Here is a 19,089-nt window from a genome sequence, read left to right on the forward strand (position 1 = left end):
CAGGAAATACTATTCCTTTTCAAGTCAAAATGAGTGCAAATGATCCCACACTAAAAAATACCACACAAAAGACTTCTAGCCCTGAACTTGCTCATCCCTATCTTCTCACTTCTCCCTAATTCTCTGAACTAGAACTCAGAGGAGCCTTCATCAAGCGCTTCAGCCTACCCACTGTATGCCCCAGGACCAGTTACATAACCCCTCTAGGCCTCAGTTTGCCAATCTGTAAAAGTTATGTGAGATTCTTAGTGTGAGGTTGAAATAAGAGAAGTTATATAAGGTGCTCAGAGAAGTGCCTGGTCTGTAGTAAGGGCTCGATAGTTGTTCTTTTAGTCTCAAGAGACAGTGCTTCCAATACAAACCATGGAATCTCAGATCTGATCAGAACTGAGAGGCTAGGAGGTTAGGTGACAGACCTGAGTCGGGAAGGTGCAATCATACTTTAAGCTAGCAATATGAAGCTGCCTGGAAATAAGATTTTCAGTGTTTTGCCACTTCAGTGGAATGTTTTTACTTTCATTCCATGCAGCTTGCAATCCCAAACCTAGTTCCACACCTCCCAACACACACACACACACACACACACACACACACACACACACACACACACACACACACACACAATTTCAGGGCTGTGCAGTCACAAAAGGTCATCCTGCAGAAGGCAGTAGACCTGGATCTGTAGGCCAGGTCCAGTGGCTTCCAATGGAAGTAGCTTTTTGAGATGAGCAAGGCAGACATATATACACTCCCATTTCACAGCTAAGTGAAACGAAAGCCCAGAAGTTGTGGCCACAGGAAATTAAATGAGACCACATGAAGGACAGAGTCCATTCTGCCTGACCTCATCTGGGGTCTTTCCCCACAAACCCCAGCATACCATGCTACCCCTTTCCACAGGGCATGGAGGAGTCAGAGACACAGGGGAGCCACAGGACCTTGCCCACCATTGGCACCCACTATGTAGCAAGAAGATTCATCTCCCAGCAGGGTCCTTCCACTCACCATCTGCGTGGAGGAGGAGTTTCTGGGGAAGTGGTGCATTCGAGGAGTCGCTAGATAATGCTGATAATGCTGAGGGATGGGCCGCACTTGGAACTGAGCGGGACTCAGGCCTGCGTCCACACTGAGGTCCCTGCAGGAACACAGCTTCAGTGAACCTTGAGGTGGAAGGATGCACCATTGGGGACTAGAAGGGAATTCAGGTATCAAGCCCATGAGGCAGATTTGGAGCCATGCACTGCCAGGGCTGCTAGGGGCTGTTCATTACCCAGTTCTTCCCCTCCCTTTAGAGGAAGAAAATTGACCCAGAGAGGAAAGGGTTCAGCATGGCCTAAGGAACCTGGAGAAGCCTGTGCCTTGTAAACTTCTTAAAACAAATACCTGAAGCTCCTTATTGGCCAGGCACTGAAGCTCACATTTATGGTCTAGCTACTCCAGAAGCAGAGATTAAGAGAACTGCAGTTTGAGGTCAGCCCTGGCAAAAAGTTCATGAGAGCCCATCTCTGCCATTAAAAGGCTAAGCTCAATGGTGTGCATCTGTCATCCTAGCAATATGGGAAGCATAAATAGAAGGCTGACAATCCAGGCTCGTCTGGGCTGGAGGAAACAAAAGCACAAAGGACTCAAGGCATAGCTCAAGTGATAGAGCTCTTGTCTAGCAAATGCTAGGCCCTGAGTTCAAACCCCAGTACCACAAGGAAAAGGAAACAAATAGAAAAAGAGAAAGGGAAAGAAAAAGAAAAAGAACAATTTTTCCCAATACAAAATCCCTCTCTGAGAGAAAATTCAAATGGATCAGTTCAGGGATGCACAGAAAAGGCAAGATGAATTGTGGTGAGGGACAAAGGCCAGGTTCTTTTCATCGCTTTGAGAAAACAACTTTAAATACCTCCATAACTGCCCCTATAATCTAGAAAACTATCATAACCCACAAGCACTCCTAAAAGTATGGAAAAACTCATTTCTCTTAGACATGTTTAATTATACTGACAGTTTTTCAAATTTTATCTTAAAAATTATAAACCCATAGGTTCAAAACAACTTAACAAACTTCAAACAGAATTGATGCACACATAAAAAGAAATCACCTCAAAGTAAATCATAATCAAATTTCTAGGAAATGTTAATAAATACAAAAATTAAAATTGAACCCAAGGGGGTTGGCGACCCATTAGATACATTAGAACATAAATAAGAATTATCACAAATTTCCTGTTAGAAGCAAAACAAGCCAGAAGACAATGCGGTGACATCTTTAAACAACTGAAAAGAAGGGGGAAAAGCTGTTGACTCTAGAATTCTTCACACAGCAAAAATATCTTCTAAAATGAAGGTGAAATGAGACTTTTTTCAAACAAACAAAAGTTGAAATAATATGCTACCAGCAGAAGAGCACTACAGGAAATATTAAAGGAAGTTCTCCAAACAAAAGGAATATTATACTGGATAGAAACCTAGATCTATACAAAGGAATAAAGAAGAACCAATGGCTCATTTAGAAAGTAGTTTATTTCGTGTCTGTGGAGAAAATGTACAAGGTAAGATGGAAACACTTTGCCGTAACTGAAAGCAAGAAGGCTACCAAGGTCATGGCAAAAGGGCCCAGGAGCTACCCAGTAAAGGCTCCCATCCGCCAGATTAGGATAAATTACAAGCATAACTATAATAAACTGTAGCAGAGATACTGAAAGACACACAAGAGAGCATGGAGTGTAAAGGGAATAGGAAAAAATATTTTAGAGAATAATTGGCTGCAAATTTCCCTAATTTAATAAAAATTATAAACTCATGGGTTCAAAATATTAAAATTGGTACAGAACAGCGCAAAGAAGATTACCTAAAGGCTCATAATAGTAAAATCCCTGAAAAACATTAATGAAGATAAAAATTTTAACTCAGCCCAAAGGGGAGAAGTCTATTCACTGAGAAGAATGTGTGCAGGAATTATCCTAGGCCTCCAGTTAGGAACAAAGGAAGCTGGGATGCGTATAGGATCTCACATTTATAATCCTAGGTTCTTGGGAAGTAAAGATCAGCTCGATCAATCTAGCCTAGGCAATATGTTAGTGAGAGAGACTTCTGTCAACCAGTAGCTGTGAGTAGGGGAATAATGCCTGTCATATTGGCTATGCAAGAGCAGGAAGTATAAAAAGGGAAGGTTGTGGTCTAGGCTAGACCAGGTGTAAAACATTAACTAACGAAAGCAAAATGGCTGGGGCATGGCTTAAATGGTACAGTACCAGCTTAACAAGCACAAAAGTCTGAGTTCGAACTCAAGCACCAAAAAAAAAGAAGTGTCAGCGATGATAACTACATAGGAAACATAAAGGATTTCTATCCATATAAAAACTCCTTTAAATGTTGATTGATTGGAGCATACGTTGACAAATATCTGTAGTTTCAGGCATCCCACACACTTCAAAGGCCACACATTCTCCACCACAACCATTCGAATGCTTAACACAGTTTAAAAGCAGCCACAGGCCATATATAAACAAATAGGTGTGGCTATGTTCCAATAAAACTTTATTTACAAAATGGAATGGGACAAATTTGATCTAAAGGACTGTAGTTTGCCAGGAAAATTTACAGCAATGAATTGTAGTGATCATTACATATGGATAAGTAAAACCTACAAAAGGAATGGCAAAGGATGGAGTGCTAGGACTCTTCTGTTTTGACAATGAAACCAATATTTTAATCCTAAAAAGTTTACACTCAATTCAAAATAAGGCAGGAAATAGACAAAAAGAATTGAAACATGAATCAAACAAAAACAAAAAAATGATTGAATCCTAACTATATGCATAATTACATTAAGTGTAAATGGTCTAACCATACCCATTAGCATATATTGTCATTTGTAAAAACAATAACCAACTATATACTGTCTATTGAAAAACATTTGCCTAGCTACTTGCCTAGCAGGAAATTGGAAGGTCATAGTTCAGGAGCATGGTTCTGGGCAAAAAAATGTTCGCAGACTATCTCATCCAATAGCTGGGAGCAGTGGTATGTGCCTGTTACCCCAGCTATACAATGGCTGTATGGTGGTGAGGGCCTGTCATCCCAGTAACCTGGGGAAGCACAAATAAGAGAAATAAAGCACTGATTAGCCCATGCAAGAAAAGTAAGACCCTATCTTGAAACCAACCAAGGCAAAGAGGGGCAAGAGATGTGGCTTAAATGATAGAATGTCCGTCTGGTAAATATAAGGTCTTGAGTCCAAACCCCAGTACTTCCCCCAAAACAATTAAATATAAAGACATAAGTTAAATGTAAAAGGAGGAAAGAGATACATCATACAAACACTAATTGGAAGAAATCTAGAAAGGCAATGTCAATATTAGACAAAGTAGACCAGCCAAGGCCTATTACCACAGATAAAGTGAAACATTTATAATGATTATGGTGTCAGCTCATCTGATGTATATAAATCAGAACAAATGAAGCAAGGCTGACAGAACTCAAGAAAGAATCAAATACATACTTGTAAATGTAGACTTTAACTCTCTTGCCTCATCATTCACAGAACAAGCATATAAAAAAAATTCAGTACTATGGTAGTACAACACTATTAACCAGCTTGTTCTTGACATTTCTCTAACACTCAATGAGAACAGAATATACATTCTTTTAAATATATACAGAACGTTTGTATAGAACACATACTGGACCATAAAACAACAGTTAATGAATTTAAAAGGATTAGAATTCTGCAAATGTGGTTTCTGATCACAGCAGTATTAAACTAGAAATCAATATCAAAAGATTTCCAAAAAAAATCCCAAATGTGAGAAAGTTAAACAATGTGCTTCTACATAGCCCAAAGTGAAAAATAAATCATAATGTAAATTAGGAAAAAGTTCAGTTCTTAAAGAAAAAATCATAGCTTTATTTTTAATTTGGAGGGCTGGACTGGAATTTGAATTCAAGTCTCATGCTTGCTAGGCAGGCAGTCTACTCCTTGAGCTCAGCCTTTTGTGCTTTATTTTACCAAACAGGTTCTCACATTTTGTCCCACAACCAACCTGGGACCATCCATGATCCTGCTACTGACAGCCTCTATATGGCCAGGATCACAATTATGTATAATCACATCTGGCTTATTTGGTAAAATGGAATCTCATAAACTTTATGCTGGTGCTGGCCTTAAACCATAATGCTCTTGCTTTCTACCTCTCAAGCAGCTGAGATTATAGGTATGAGCCACTGTGCCTGGTCTAAATTTCATAGCTTTTAAATGCTTATGTTAGAAATCCAAGTCATGACCTAAGGTTCCACCTTGAGTAGCAACAAAGAAGAAGAAAATAATAGAATTGCCACAAAATTCCTTCCAAGGGCTGGGAAGGTGGCTCAGTGGTAGAGCGCTTGCCTTGCATGCCTGAGGCCCTGGGTTCAGTTCCTCAGCACCACATAAGCAAAAAGAAAAAAACCAGAAGTGGCGCTGTGGCTCAAGTGGTAGAGTGCTAGCCTTGAGCTGAAGGGCTGAGGGACAGCGCCCAGGCCCAGAGTTCAGGCCCCACGACCAGACCCCCCCAAAAAAAATTCCTTCCAAGACCCAGGTGCACTAAGCTAGGAATGAAGGTTCATATACATTAGCATATAGAGGAGCAAGTATCTTACTGTTTGCTATTGCCACCAGCCTGCAGGAGTCTCGCTGAGTTTAGGGGTTCTCAGAGCCAACCCCAAACAGTTTGGAACATTGTCTCCATGCATATTTTTTTCCATTTGTGTTTAAACATCAAGCTCAACTTAACTTTCCATAGACCTGGTTGCTATGCGGACTCTTCAGTTCTTGCCAGGGAACTGCCTAACAGTGTAGCTGAATCTGGATTCTGGTGCTTCAGGGATTGAGTCACAGAAGGGTAATGACAAAGATGGAAACATTGGGGCTGTGGTTCAAGATCAAGTTCAAGTTACAGGACCAAAGAAGAGGAGTGTTTGGGATTTTTCCCTAACATCTGCTGTTCCCACCCATTCTCAGTCCAGGAGTCTAGTTGAAGAAGATAGAGGATCCCAGGAAGAGAACGGTGGGCAGCCTGGACTATAGCCTGAATTCAGTGGCTTCCAGGATTGACTAAAGGTAAGAGGAGGGGGCTGCTGCACACAGACTTCCCCTCCCTCCTAATGGCTCCTATCAAAGGTGAAAATAGCCCCTCCTACAATGTATTTTCTGTAATCCAATTACCAGATTCCTGCCTCTTGGCAGCAGAGGCTTCTTCAGGAAGGTTTGGGATGCCCCTAGAATGATGGTAATTACAAAAATCCCTCCCTTGCTGTAACAGAGCTCATTAGGAAGGAGAAGAAACTGTGGACTCCTTCAAGGCAAATACTTTCTTACTTGGGAAGTGGGGATAGGACAGATAGAAGAGACTCCGGTGGGACCGTGGGACATGTTTCTCTGGGAAGTAGGGACAAGACTTAAGAAGGGAAAGAAGACTGGCTCAATGAAGCAAGTGAGGATAGGACTAATACTTGAACTGCTCTCCCTGGACTCTCTCCTTCAGTATCACCTATCCAGCCCACAGTGTCTTGTTAGAGCCACTGTGTGTGTGTGAGTGTGTGTGTGTGTGTGTATGTGTGTGTGTGTTCAAATCACTCAGCCATATGCAAGGGCCCTAGGTGCTCCATGGGTGCTGAATTGAATCAAATTGAATTGACTTGACTGTGAAGGGAGCGAATTTAATCCAACAGCAATTAAATCTTCCTAATTTGAATCTGTTAATTAGTACAAGTCTGAGCTGAAGCTGGCAGCAGTGTAATCTATCTTTTGAGGGATTGTCCAATTTAATGAAGAATGTACCTGAGGATTAACAGAGGGCTGGGGGCAAAGCCAACAAGCCAAACAAGCCAAAACCCACTCTTTCTGGCACCTAGAAGCACAGGTAGTCTTCATCCAACTGGAACAACACCTGTGAATCATTCCAGGTGATCTTGGAAGGGGCTCCAAGAACCATCCTGATGAAGCCAGCTTGCCCAGCCAAATGGCTGGAAAAGGACACAACTGTACATCTGGTTTTTAAAATGTTCCATCTCTTTTCATTGAGGGACTTTTTTTTTCACTCAGGTCCCAGTCTTTTTTTTTTTTTTTTTTTGGCTCTGATTTTTTCCACTAGGACTTCATGCTAACTGTGCCTGGGTTGGCTTAGAACTGTACATGAAAAACGTACAAAAACAAAACAAAACAAAACAAAACAAAAGAACTGTACATGATCTTCCCACCACAACCGCCCTACTAGCTCTGATTACAGGTATGTATATGATTACAGCCTCAGATTTTTTCAAATGTATTTTTGTCCTAAAAGTAATTGCAACAATAGCATAAAGAATTTCTAGTGGGGAGGGAAGAGATAGTAGAGGAAAAACAAAGGAGGGGGTAACAATGCTTGATAGGAAATGTACTCATTACTTTATTCATGTATCTGTAACCCCTCTGTACAGTAGCTTTACAATTTAAAAAATCCTTATTAAGATAAAAAAGAATTTCTAGATACTTTTCACTCAGACTCCCCAAATGTTACCATTTTATTACATTTCTATTTTCTTCCCTCCCTCTGTAAATCTAGATCGATGTATATATGTATGTACTCATATGTGTATATATGCACACATATTCATATATAAATATAGGTACATATATATGCATAAATTTATACACACATATGCATCATGCCTGTCTGTGGAGAAAGAGAATGTTTTACTGAGCTAATAAGAAATAAGCCAGGCTTTGGTGGTTCTTGACGGGGCAATTCTAGCTACTCAGCAAGCTGAGATCTGAGGATCGTGGTTTGAAGCCAGCCCAGACAGGAAAGGCCATGAGAACTCTTATCTCTAATTAACTACCAGAAAACGTGAAATGGAGCTGTGGTTCAAAGTGGTAGAACACTAGCCTTGGTCAAAAAAGCTCACGGATAGTGCCCAGGACCTGAGTTCAAGTGCCCAGGACCTGAGTTCAAGTGCCCAGGTCCTGAGTTCAAGCCCTGTGACCAAAAAAAAAAAAAAAAGTACTAATGCATTTCTAGTTGATGATACCCTTTATTTCTAAATAGCTAGTAAACTGCTTTACTTTTAAAAATATTCCAAGGTTCTGGTCTGACCCTACTTGAGAACAGTCTTCTCCTGAGCTATAACCAGAAAGTTGGGTGGAAACCAATGAGAAACCAAAGCAATGAATCAAAGAATGAAGCCCTCTGCCCCAAGTGCAAGGGCTATGACCCTTGCCCACAGGATGACACAAAATCCTCCACAGCTCTCCCTAGCTTCTCTCCACAGTCTTCACCTCCAACCTGAGTCCTTTCTCTCCATCCTTCAGGACACACCACTCCATCCTGCACTGCCTGAGTGGCATGCCCCCGTGCTTCACTGTGGAGCCTTTCACACCACCTCCTCCAGGAAGTCCCACCTCCTCCAGGAAGTCCCCCTCCCCCAGCTCCTGGGAATTCTTGCTGCCTTTCCTCCAGGGGCCATTGATCCGTATCATTGAACTTGGAAACGTTTTACATCCTTGCCACTCCCCTCCCTTGGAAAACCGTGAACCCTGGCCCCCAGGCTGGGCCAATTGCACTTAGTTAATTGCTAGAACATGGCCCAGGTTGGGCCCTGTCCTTTGGACAGCTAGGAGCAGGCACAAAGGCTTGGGGACTGAGAACTAGGCCTCCTGAAGTGGAGGAAAACAGAAGCTCCATGGGCCCCAGAGACTTACCAGTCAGTGCCCTCAGCCAAATACCTGGGCTGAGGTGTCTGCAGTTGGTGGCCAAAGTCGAAGCTGGGGTGGAGGCGGTGGGGGTGGACAGACACACGCTCCTGACTCCGCCTGCATGAGAAGGGACCATGGCAGCGAACTCTGTAGGAACTGTGAGGGATCCTTGCCAACCTGAGGACACCCCAGTCCCACAATTCCCTACAGAGCCCATAGTACCCAAGGCCTCACACTCTGCTCAAATTCTAAAGAATGAGCAGCAACCTCCCCCCACCCATGCATCCTCCACTCTCACCATACTCTTCTCTATTCCACCCTTCCCCCACACTCTTCCCACTTCCTTGAAAGAGGTCTTCCTGAACACCTCAGATCAGGGTGGCCTCTCCTCTCTTATCTCCAACACTCAACCTGCTGCCCCAGCACTCCAGGTTCTACAGACACCACTCCCAAAGTGCTACCAGTATCCTTGGGAGGCCCTGAAACCCTTTCAGATGGTGCAAGGGGTTATAACTATTTTCCAATTAAGACTACAAGGTGGGTTTGCCTTTTACCCATATTCTCTCAGTCCAACATGGCATGCTACAAAACAGGCAGACAAAAGGATACTGTTGTCTTCTATTAAGCTGTAGATAAGAGATTTGGAAATTTGGAAGAAGAAGAAGAAGAGGAGGAGGAGGAGGAGGAGGAGGAGGAGGAGGAGGAGGAGGAGGAGGAGGAGGAGGAAAAAGGAGGAGGAGGAGGAGGAAAAAGGAGGAGGAGGAGGAGGAGGAAAAAGGAGGAGGAGGAAGAAGAGGAAGAAGAAGAAGAAGAAGAGGAAGAAGAAGAAGAAGAAGAAGAAGAAGAAGAAGAAGAAGAAGAAGAAGAAGAAGAAGAAGAAGAAGAAGAAGAAGAAGAAGAAGAAGAAAAAGAAGAAGAAGAAGAAGAAAACTACTGTTCTCACTAAATCTGTGGTCATTTTGCATGAAAATGTCTTCTAGGCTTAGCATAAGGAAATTGGTATTGTTATTTTCAAATAGATTAATAAATACTTAATTTTGAATATAATAAAAAATCAGTGATCTAATCCAAATAAATAGAAGTTCTTCATAGTCACTTTTAAGTAGCAAAAATATCCTAAGACTAAAACTCTGAGAACTCCCATGCTAGTCCAATTACCTACCTGGGGTGCGCAACGAGCCTGCGGTGCTGGGCTTCCAGGAGCTGCTGCTGCAGGAGGTATTGCTGGTGCAGGGCCTGAGGTAGGAAAGAGGGACCTGTGACGTCCTGGAACTGCAGGGTGGGCAGTGGGGTCAATGACTGGTGCAGTGCGCTGCTGTGCTGGTGGGCCGGGGCCATGTGGGCGCTGAGGCCCGGCTGCGACTGTACGGGGTGGGCCAGTGGGAAATCCGGGGTGAGCTGTTGCGGCTGCGGGGGGCCCAGGTGGAAGTGGCGGCAGGAGGTAGCGTGAGGATGCTGAGACCTTTGAAAAGGGGCACCTGGAGAGACAAGGACAGAGAAGTCTCCGTGAGAACCATTGCAGGGCCCTGACACACCACCCCATCCCCACCGCTGAGCCAGTGACATTGATATAGACCTGGAAAAAATTATGTCAAGTTTAGTCACTCAGGCCCAGAGAGACAAGGGATGTGTGTTCTCTCTCATCTGTGGAAGCTAGATCTAATTTATAATTATATGAGTAAACACATGCGGTTGTGTGTGCAAGCGTAATACAAACATACTAACTGACGTGTGGCATAAGCAGGGAAGAATTAAAATAGTGTAATTCCTTAGGAAAACTAACTCACAGTCTAATAAAGGGAATACCAGATATGTGGGGGCAGGGAGGACACTCAGGAGGAGGGTGAGGACACTCAGAGAAGAAGGTTAAGAGAATGCAGTCGTACCAATCAATGCATATCCTGTGAAACTAGGAAAATTGAGGGGACGGGTGTTGGAGAGTAATGAAAGGTTTGACATTGATCCAGAAGCACTGCACTCACTATAGTTTTGTTCAATGGTAACCCCTGTGGACAATGACTTAAAGATAATAAAAATATGATTTTAAAAACCCTTCAAGGTCTTCATCATGTCACAGCCATTCCATTCATTTAACAGCTATATGGTCACCTTTACTGATGTGTTGGAAGTGGAGAGAATGTTTGCTTAATGAGCAGGTAGGCATCCTTTTATAATTAACACACTTGTCAAAGTTCCCAAAGCAGTCTGATTTTCTTGAGTCTCATACCTGCCACATAGAGAAAACTTAGGGCAACCTAGCCAACACTTTGACTCACCAAGACCCAACACAAGAAAGTCCCATTGTAGAGATAGCGCAATCAGAAGGTATTTGGCATTGTGGTTTTCAGGGATTAAAAACCTATACAAAATTATTTCTTGAAATAACAACTAACTATATGACAGCATTCATTTAAAGGCAAACATACCCAGGTATATGGTAGGACCTTGGTTCTGGACTACATTTAATTTAGGCTCCAGTAATTTTCTAAATAAAATTCATCCTAATGACAAGAAAATTAGCAACTTCTCCATGATGAGAAAGAAGCCCATCGGAGGGGTCAGCTCTCCTGTGAGACAAGGTATCCAATGAAGCCTTGCAGAAAGATTTTTTTAAAAAGTCTTGCTAACTCCTGGCAGATTTAACATACTCCTGCTCTTTCCCAAACCCCATTGAAATGAGAGCAAAGGAATGAGCACAAGATAAACAGACAAGGACATGGGGAACAGGAGGGGTGACATCAGCAGGCAACAGATGTCAACAGATTCTCAGAAGACAGAAAGCAGATGGAGGAATTAGCGGAGCTGAGAAATCGGAAGCTAAGTGCCCACTGAAGGAGCGGTCAACAAGATGTGGACAGATCTTGCCATGTGGGGCTGGAAGGCTAGTAGCCACCTTGGAAGGCCAGTGTGGTGGTACAGCTGAGAGAGAATAAGAGAATAATGACAGTGTAGTTATGCCCAAGGCTTCTCCCCTTTCCCACACCGGAAAAGTGACCATCCTCCTAGAGAGGCCCAGATGGGAGAGGGTGACATGGAGCAGAGCAGTGGGGCGTAGCAGCATTTAGAAAAGTATTAAGTGATGGTCTGTTTATGGGACTTCAGAAATCCCTCCCTCTGGCTACTTGGTTCCAAAAATCCTGTTGTTAAGTATGTGTCCCTTCACTGTGCCTTCCAACAGGTATAGTACTCTGGGGCTGGGAGCTAGAGGATGCTTCTGGTTGAGAACACCCATATAAAATATCCACCTGCCAATATGTACCAAAGCCAATTAATTGAAAAGTTACACTTCACATACATACTTTAATACACACACACACACACACACACACACACACACACACACACACACACACACACACACACACACACGCACAGAGCTTCTGGACAGCACTTAACAACCTACTCTTTAACAGGACTGGAAAGCCCAAAGGGTGATGAGTCTTGAGAAAGATTATAAAATGAAAAGTGAGCAAAAAACATAACACATTATAAAAGATAAATCAAAATGAAATTCAGAGGAACAAAGAGAGATAATGCAAAGACCAGAAAAAAAGATACACTTTTTAAAATCCTCAGAGAAATAAGATGATGGATCCATGAAACAAGAGGAGGCTCTTTCAAATGGAGAAATAAGAAAACAAGAAAGGGAGCTCTTGGAAATGAATGTAAGGTAGGATTTGAAATTCAATGATTTTGGAGATCAAGCTAGGGACATTTCCTAGAAAGCCAAATAAGACAAGGTTGATTAGAAGTTTCCAAGTTTCATTAGTAAAAGAGAAGGAAATAAGTGGGAAAGTTACCCAAAAAAAACCAGCTAGAAACAAGTTTCTAGGTGGAAAAGGTGGTATGAGTGCCAGTAAAATGGATGGAAGCAAGAACACTACACCAAGGTTCATACTATGAAATGTTGGTCCATGGAGACAAAGAGACAATTTCAGCACCTTCCAGTAAGGAAGTATACACATCTCTATAGATGTCAGAGATTTAAATTTTTGCATTTAATTTTTTTTAAAAAAACAAAGAGCGTGTAATCATTTAGTTAGAAATGTACTCAGTCACTAGTGGAAATGCCTGAAAAAGGGTTTGGAGGTGTTGAAGTGGAGGAAGTTTGGCTCTGGCAGTGGGTAGAGAAGGTAGTAGCTGTTTACTAAAAATGCATTCTATTGGTGTACTCAACCTTGGAAGTGATATGTGTGTCTTATTTTAAAGTGTATTCAACATAAAAATTACTGTGTTATGTTATATTCTTTGTTTCCAAACTGCCTCCAAGGTCTGGGCAAAGGTTTATTTCCTATGGTACCTCCCAAGGAATGTGTCTAGCCACATTCCTGGTGTGCCATATCCACTTGTGGTTAGTACTTCCCTGTCTGAAGGATGAAAATGCACTCAATACATAGAACAAAACATCTTAGCCATATTTCCCAGCTGATCTGCCCTGAAATGGAGAGCCTTCATCTCTGACCTGTAAAATCTAAGCCCTTAGCCTGATATCAGAGCTCTGTCCTTCCAGGGCCCTTCCACACCCTCCCCAAACCCCTCCCCACAGTCCTCCCGTAGCCCACCCCCATAGGGAGCCTGGAGCAAGGGCTCCCCTGAGCTGTCCTCATCTCTTCTACCAGCCAGGCTGAGCTGTAGTCTGACTAATTCTAGACCCCACTCCCTGCTCCACCCTAGCACTCAGGAGATGCTCAGCTTGTCATCAGGTTGTTGGAAAAAAAGTGAGGGGAAAGGAATTCCGTGGTTAAAAGTGGCTGAGATACTGGGGCTGGCTGAAGACAAATTGGTTGGAACTTGAGTGGGAAAGACAAGTAGATCTTGGGGGAGCCCTGGGTCTACTGTGTAATGAGGGACAGGCCAGATGGTACTGGTCAGTGTCCATCCCTTCCAATCCTGGAGCCTCTCCGACCGATAGCACCGACAGCTGCCTTCCTCCTCTCCCATGGCTCCTTCTGCACTGGTGTCTGCTCTGTGCAGGGAGCCTGCACACCTGTGGAGGTGTGCAGAACAGAGTTCCCTCTTGACTGAGAAGGGTCATCTACTTTTGCAGCCTGAATCCTCCCGTTGGTGCACCAAAAAGAGCAGAAGCCCTCTTTCCAGAAAGGTGGACCAAGCCAGGCGGTGGCGGCTTGCCCCTGTCATCCTAGCTACTCAGGAGGCTGAGATTTGAGGATCATGGTTCAAAGCCACCCTGGGCGGGAAAGTCCATGAGACTTATCTCCAATTAATCACCAGAAAACTGGAAGTGGCGCTGAGGCTCAACTGATAGAGTGCTCGCCTTGAGCTGAAGAGCTGAGGGACAGTGCCCCCAGCCCAGACCTCAAGCCCCACGACCAACACACACACACACACACACACACACACACACACACACACACACACACACACACACAAAACAACAACAACAAACAAACAAAAACAAAGAAACAAAAACCAAAACCAGTCCCATCATCGTTTATGTAATTCTCCAAGCAAAGGTCCTTTGACTTTCATTCTGGGGTTCAGCTTCTCCTGTCATCCCCATCCCCAGAGGGGATCTTGGCTTCACCATCCTGTTCAGAAAGGAATTGATAGCAGGAGAATCCTCATCCCAACCCCCCCTGGGCCACTCCTCAGCTCTGTGTCATAAAAGCTTTGTGACAATGCCAGTAAACAGCTGCTTTGCTTGGCCTCAAAGAGTAGCACTCTCTGGGGAATACTGGTTCATGACAAGTCAGTAACCAATGATGCCTGAACAGTGTTGACATCCCGAATACACCCTGTTAGTAGATGATAACCTGTAGCTTTTTCCCATTGCAGTTACTCCTTCCAGTTAAAAAATAATTTCCAGATGTCCCTGATTATACTCTACATTTGTCATATTTCCCTAGGGCTAAGATGCCACTAATTTAAGAATTCTTTATGAGCTAAATAACATTTTCAGAGTATGGGGAGAAAGAAGGGTCTCCCAGAAAGAAAAAAAAATCCACTAACATCCACCATGCTAAATAAACACATCAATTATAAGGCATAAATTAGTTTCTGAATTAAAAAATGTCCATCTTACAATTCTGGAAATGGATGCTGACAATTAGCTCCTCCTGAGACTTGGCCAGGAGCAGAGCTTTACCTCAGGAGGCTGAGGCTGAGGCTGAGAAAGGCAGGTGCAGGACTGAGAACAGCATGCCCAGCTGTGACCAGGGAAGCCCAGAGGTATGCAGTTCACTGGATGCCCACCTGGCCCACATAGAACACAGAACAGGTGTTCCATAAATGGCTGGGAACTGGCTGCTACATGCCTTGTAGGCAAAGGGCTTTAAGAGGCTGACAGCTGGAGAATGGGGGCAGGTGGATCAGAAGACAGGAAAAAACACACATTTCCAAAGAAGGGGGGAAGGCATGGAAGGGAGAGGTAGCGAGCATGAGGCCAAAGGTTTGGGTACAGTGGATGCAGTTAACATTGAACCCCAACTTTAAAAGGTTTGTTGACAAGCTGGAGACACTCATGGGTTAAGTGGCAGAGTGGAGATTTGAACCTAGATGTCTCCTGAGAGATCTGTTAAAGACTCAGGGAGAAAACAAGAACAAAAACAGAAGTGGCGGAGAAGAGTGAGGTGTGAATGTCTGTGTCCTCCCAAATCCATGTGTTGAACAGCCTTCACTGTGGTTATATTATTTATTATTATTTATTATTTATTATTATTTATTAAGAGGTGGGGTCTCTGGGAGGTGATTAGCCCTGGTAAAAGGCATTACTACCCTTATAAAAGAAACCAGAGAACTAGCTAGCCCCTTTACCATGTGAGGATCTAGCTAGGTACTAGTCATGAGGAAGAGGCCCCCACCAGACAGTAACTTCCAGCATCTTGACCTTGATTTTCAGCCTCCAGAATTGTGAGCAATAAATGTCTGTTGTTTATAAGCTACCTAGTTTATGATAATTCAATATAGCAGCCCTAGGGGACTAAGACCGGCGGCATCCCAAGGAGAACAGTGGTATAGAAACAGACAGGACACCTAGAAGACATCTTGGGCTTTGTCTGAGGCTGATTTCTCAGCTGTGGATGAGAGGAATGGAGTCAGAGATGTGTCTCACTGGGAGCAGAAAAGAGAGCCAGGCCAAACATCAGTGTGCCAGACATAGTTGACCAAGGAGAAGGGCCATTCCTGACTGGGCACACACACACACACACACACACACACACACACACACACACACACACACACACACACACACACACACACACACACACACACACACACACACACACACACACACACACACACACCCCACTCCAGTATTCATTCATGCAAGGCCGTAGCTTAGAGGTCCTACCTTCAGGCCCTCAGACAAAGATGGAGCTAAAGGAAGAGAGGACAGTGAGTAAAGCCCCCTCCCCACCCTGCCCATGGGTACCTGACACCTTAGCTTGGCTGCTCTGTGGGAAGTTCAGACACAGGCCTGCTCAGAGACCTATCAGAGCCTCGCCAGCCATGGTCAGCCTTCCCAGGCTCCTCCCCAGGACACAGGATGCTGAGAGAGCAAAGTGGGAACCAAACCCTCTGAGGGGCCTCCAGGGAGGCCTGCAGCCTGCTCCCTCCTTCCCAGGCCAGTTCTCAGGGTGTCCTGTTTCCTGCTGTCCCTCAGCTTTATTTCCTAGTGTCATTTCCCTCGGAGCTGAAGCAGAACAGGGAGGGGACACTGGAGGCAAAAGAAGGGGCAGCCAAAGAGACCCCTCCCCACGTGCAGCTGAGTGCTGTGGGGAGCCCACATGAATAGCCCCAAACCCCAGTCTTCTTCAACGTAAATGTCTGTCTACAGAAGCCACGAGGAAGGATTTGTTGCTGAGAAGCTTCCAGAGCAAGCAGAGCTATCTTGTGTGGGTTGTCTCTGAGTCCCCTCACTGCCACAATGGACTTGAGTGCCCTCAGTGTGAAGCCTACATACAATCTCTGTTTGCAGGATCCCTGAATTCCTTCTGCCCAGGCTTCTCTTCTCATTCACAGAGAGGCCAAGTTAAAAAAAAAAAAAAAGAATCACAGGAAGCTTCAAGTGAGTTGAATGTAGTTAACATACAACCTGCTGAGAACCCCAGTCTCCTTCCTCCACAGGCCAAGACCCCAGCCTACTGGCTCTACAGGCTGAGAAAAGCCTCCACAGCCTGTGGAAACTCTTGCTTCCTGCCTCCACACTGCGCTGAGAAGCACCGGTGAGAGTGTGATACGATCGTCCAACATCTGGAATGTGTCACAAGCAGCTGGAGGCCAGGAAAGCCTTCAAGGTCCCTTTCCCAAAGACTGCCATGTTAATTTTCCTAACGTCTAATTCTGAGCATTCCATTCCCTGTCCAAGCTTCCCTGCTTGTCCCCTCTCTTCCTCTGGTTGCTCTATGTGACCTTTCCTCTCATCTGTCTCAGCCCCTCAGGTGCATGCCTTTCTCCAGGTCCTCACGGGCTGTCTTCTACCCCCACACTGACATGTTCCTTCACACGCTGTCACATCCTTTCCACCCTTGACTTCCCAGGGCACATGGCAAGTCCTCTCAGGGCTCTCAAAGGTCTTCCCAAGCAATGAAATAACCCCTCTGCCTTTGACTTGTGGCACTCAGCCTATTAAGCTTTGCATTTTGTTTGTGTGAAAATTTTTATCACCAATAATAAGCTGTGAAGTGAGTGTTCTCAGGGCAGAAATCATGTGGCTAATGCGCTTTGTTCTTAGAAAAGGCTCAGGCATATTCCACAAGGGGACAGGAAATGAGAGAATGGAGAAGGGACAAGAGAGGAAGAAAACAGAAGAAAGGAGAGGAAGGAGAAAGAGGCAAAGAAGTGGAAGAAGGACTTTTACTGTTTTACAAAATGTAAGGATGAGCCAAGCACTGGTGTCTCACACCTGTAATCCTAGTTTCTGAGGAGGCTGAAATCTGAGGACAGCTGTTCAAAGCCAACCAGGCAAGAAAGTGAGACTCTTATCTCCAATTAACCATAAGTGAAGCTGTAGTAAAAGTGGTAGAGTGCTAGCTTTGAGCACAAAAGCTCAGAGCCCAGGCCCTGAGTTCAAGTCCCGTAACTGACAAAAATAAAAAGGTAAAGATGAGGGGCTGGGAAGGTGGCTCAGTGGTAGAGTGCTTGCCTTGCATGCACGAGGCCATGGGTTTGATTCCTCAGCACCACATAAAGCAGAAAAGGCCAGAAGTGGTGCTGTGGCTCAAGCAATAGAGAGCTAGCCTTGGGCTGAAGAACTGAGGGATTCCAGCGCCCAGGCCCAGAGTTTAGGCCCCATGACTGACAAAAAAAAAGGTAAGGATGAAATTACTACCTGGCAAGGAATATAGTTCTTCATGTATTCCAGCTGAATGAGGCCAGAGCCTCCACAGATGAGGAGGCCGAGGCCAGGAAAGCTGGGGTAGTATGTTGTAAGGGCTTTTGAGAGGTTGTCAGTGCTGGAATCCCAATGTGATGAGCCCCTTCCCTGCTCTCCTCCCTCCACAGCATCCTCATGCAGGCAGACATGTGGGAGGAGCTCACCTGCCTAAGCAGTCTTCTGAACAGGATGACATGCCTTAGCCCTGGCGGCCTCCCCTCTCTTCTTCTCCTCCCTCTAATGAGCTCCACTAGGAGTAACTGCTCTTGCCTAAGGACCTAAGGATGTACCTGTGAGCTGGCAAGGTGCTGAGTGTCTCTGTGGAGATATTGAGGGATGGCTGTGTGGTGAGATTGCTTATATTCTGCCCAGACCACCATGGCCAAGAGCTTCAGAACCCCTTTCTGACATAAGCCCAAAGACAAACCCCAGCTTTAAAAGTAGACCAAGGTTAGGGGACCACAAAGCCTCTGGAAAGCCTCATATAAAAGGCTGTAGGATTTAACTTGCATAGAGTTTAACTGATGGGAAGAAAGGCAGAAGCTTTTGGGGTACTGGAACCAATAGCTCTTGTTAAGGTGAATATTGATAAACTAGACCTTAATAATAGAGTTGTGAGAGGATTTGAGTCCTCTGGCATGAGGAGGAGGTGGAAAATCTGAGTGTGAACAGAGGGGAGGCACTCGATCAGGCTAAGCTGTAGTCAAAGGGTGAAGCTCTTCCAGGTAGGCAGACTTGGACATTTCTTAGATGGTATTTTGTTCCCTCAAAGTTCCTAATCTTTGTATAACTGCCCAGTGAAGGATCATGACTACTGAGGGGTGGGATTCCTCTAAACCATCCATGATATGATATAAATTCTCCACAGTATCTGTTCTCATTTCCTTCCTTTTTCATGTGGTGTGGACCCATTATAGGCAAAGTTACCAACTGGTCAGTTGCCATCTATGATGACCAAAGTACTTAGGTCAAAGAGGAAGGAGCCTGGCCAAAAGGAGAGCAAGTCTGGGGTTCTCAGGTACCACACCTTGAGCATGAGCCATGGGAGACG

At 44.4% G+C, this 19,089-nt stretch overlaps 1 protein-coding gene across 1 annotated transcript in view; it reads right to left on the bottom strand.

Annotated features, from left to right (window-relative positions):
- The window catches only part of Ark2c (arkadia (RNF111) C-terminal like ring finger ubiquitin ligase 2C), a 90,348-nt gene that overhangs the window by 4,248 nt on the left and 67,011 nt on the right, over positions 1–19,089 (bottom strand). The window contains exons 2-4 of the mRNA XM_070028636.1: positions 9,864–10,179; positions 8,708–8,818; positions 1,006–1,135 (exon numbers count right to left, since the gene is read on the bottom strand). Coding sequence (XP_069884737.1) covers positions 1,006–1,135; positions 8,708–8,818; positions 9,864–10,179 — 557 coding nt within the window. The remainder of the gene's footprint in view (positions 1–1,005; positions 1,136–8,707; positions 8,819–9,863; positions 10,180–19,089) is intronic.

The sequence above is a fragment of the Dipodomys merriami genome, unplaced genomic scaffold (genome assembly GCF_024711535.1).
Source record: "Dipodomys merriami isolate MVZ:Mamm:240054 unplaced genomic scaffold, mDipMer1.0.p SCAF_2, whole genome shotgun sequence".
Classification (NCBI taxonomy): domain Eukaryota; kingdom Metazoa; phylum Chordata; class Mammalia; order Rodentia; family Heteromyidae; genus Dipodomys; species Dipodomys merriami.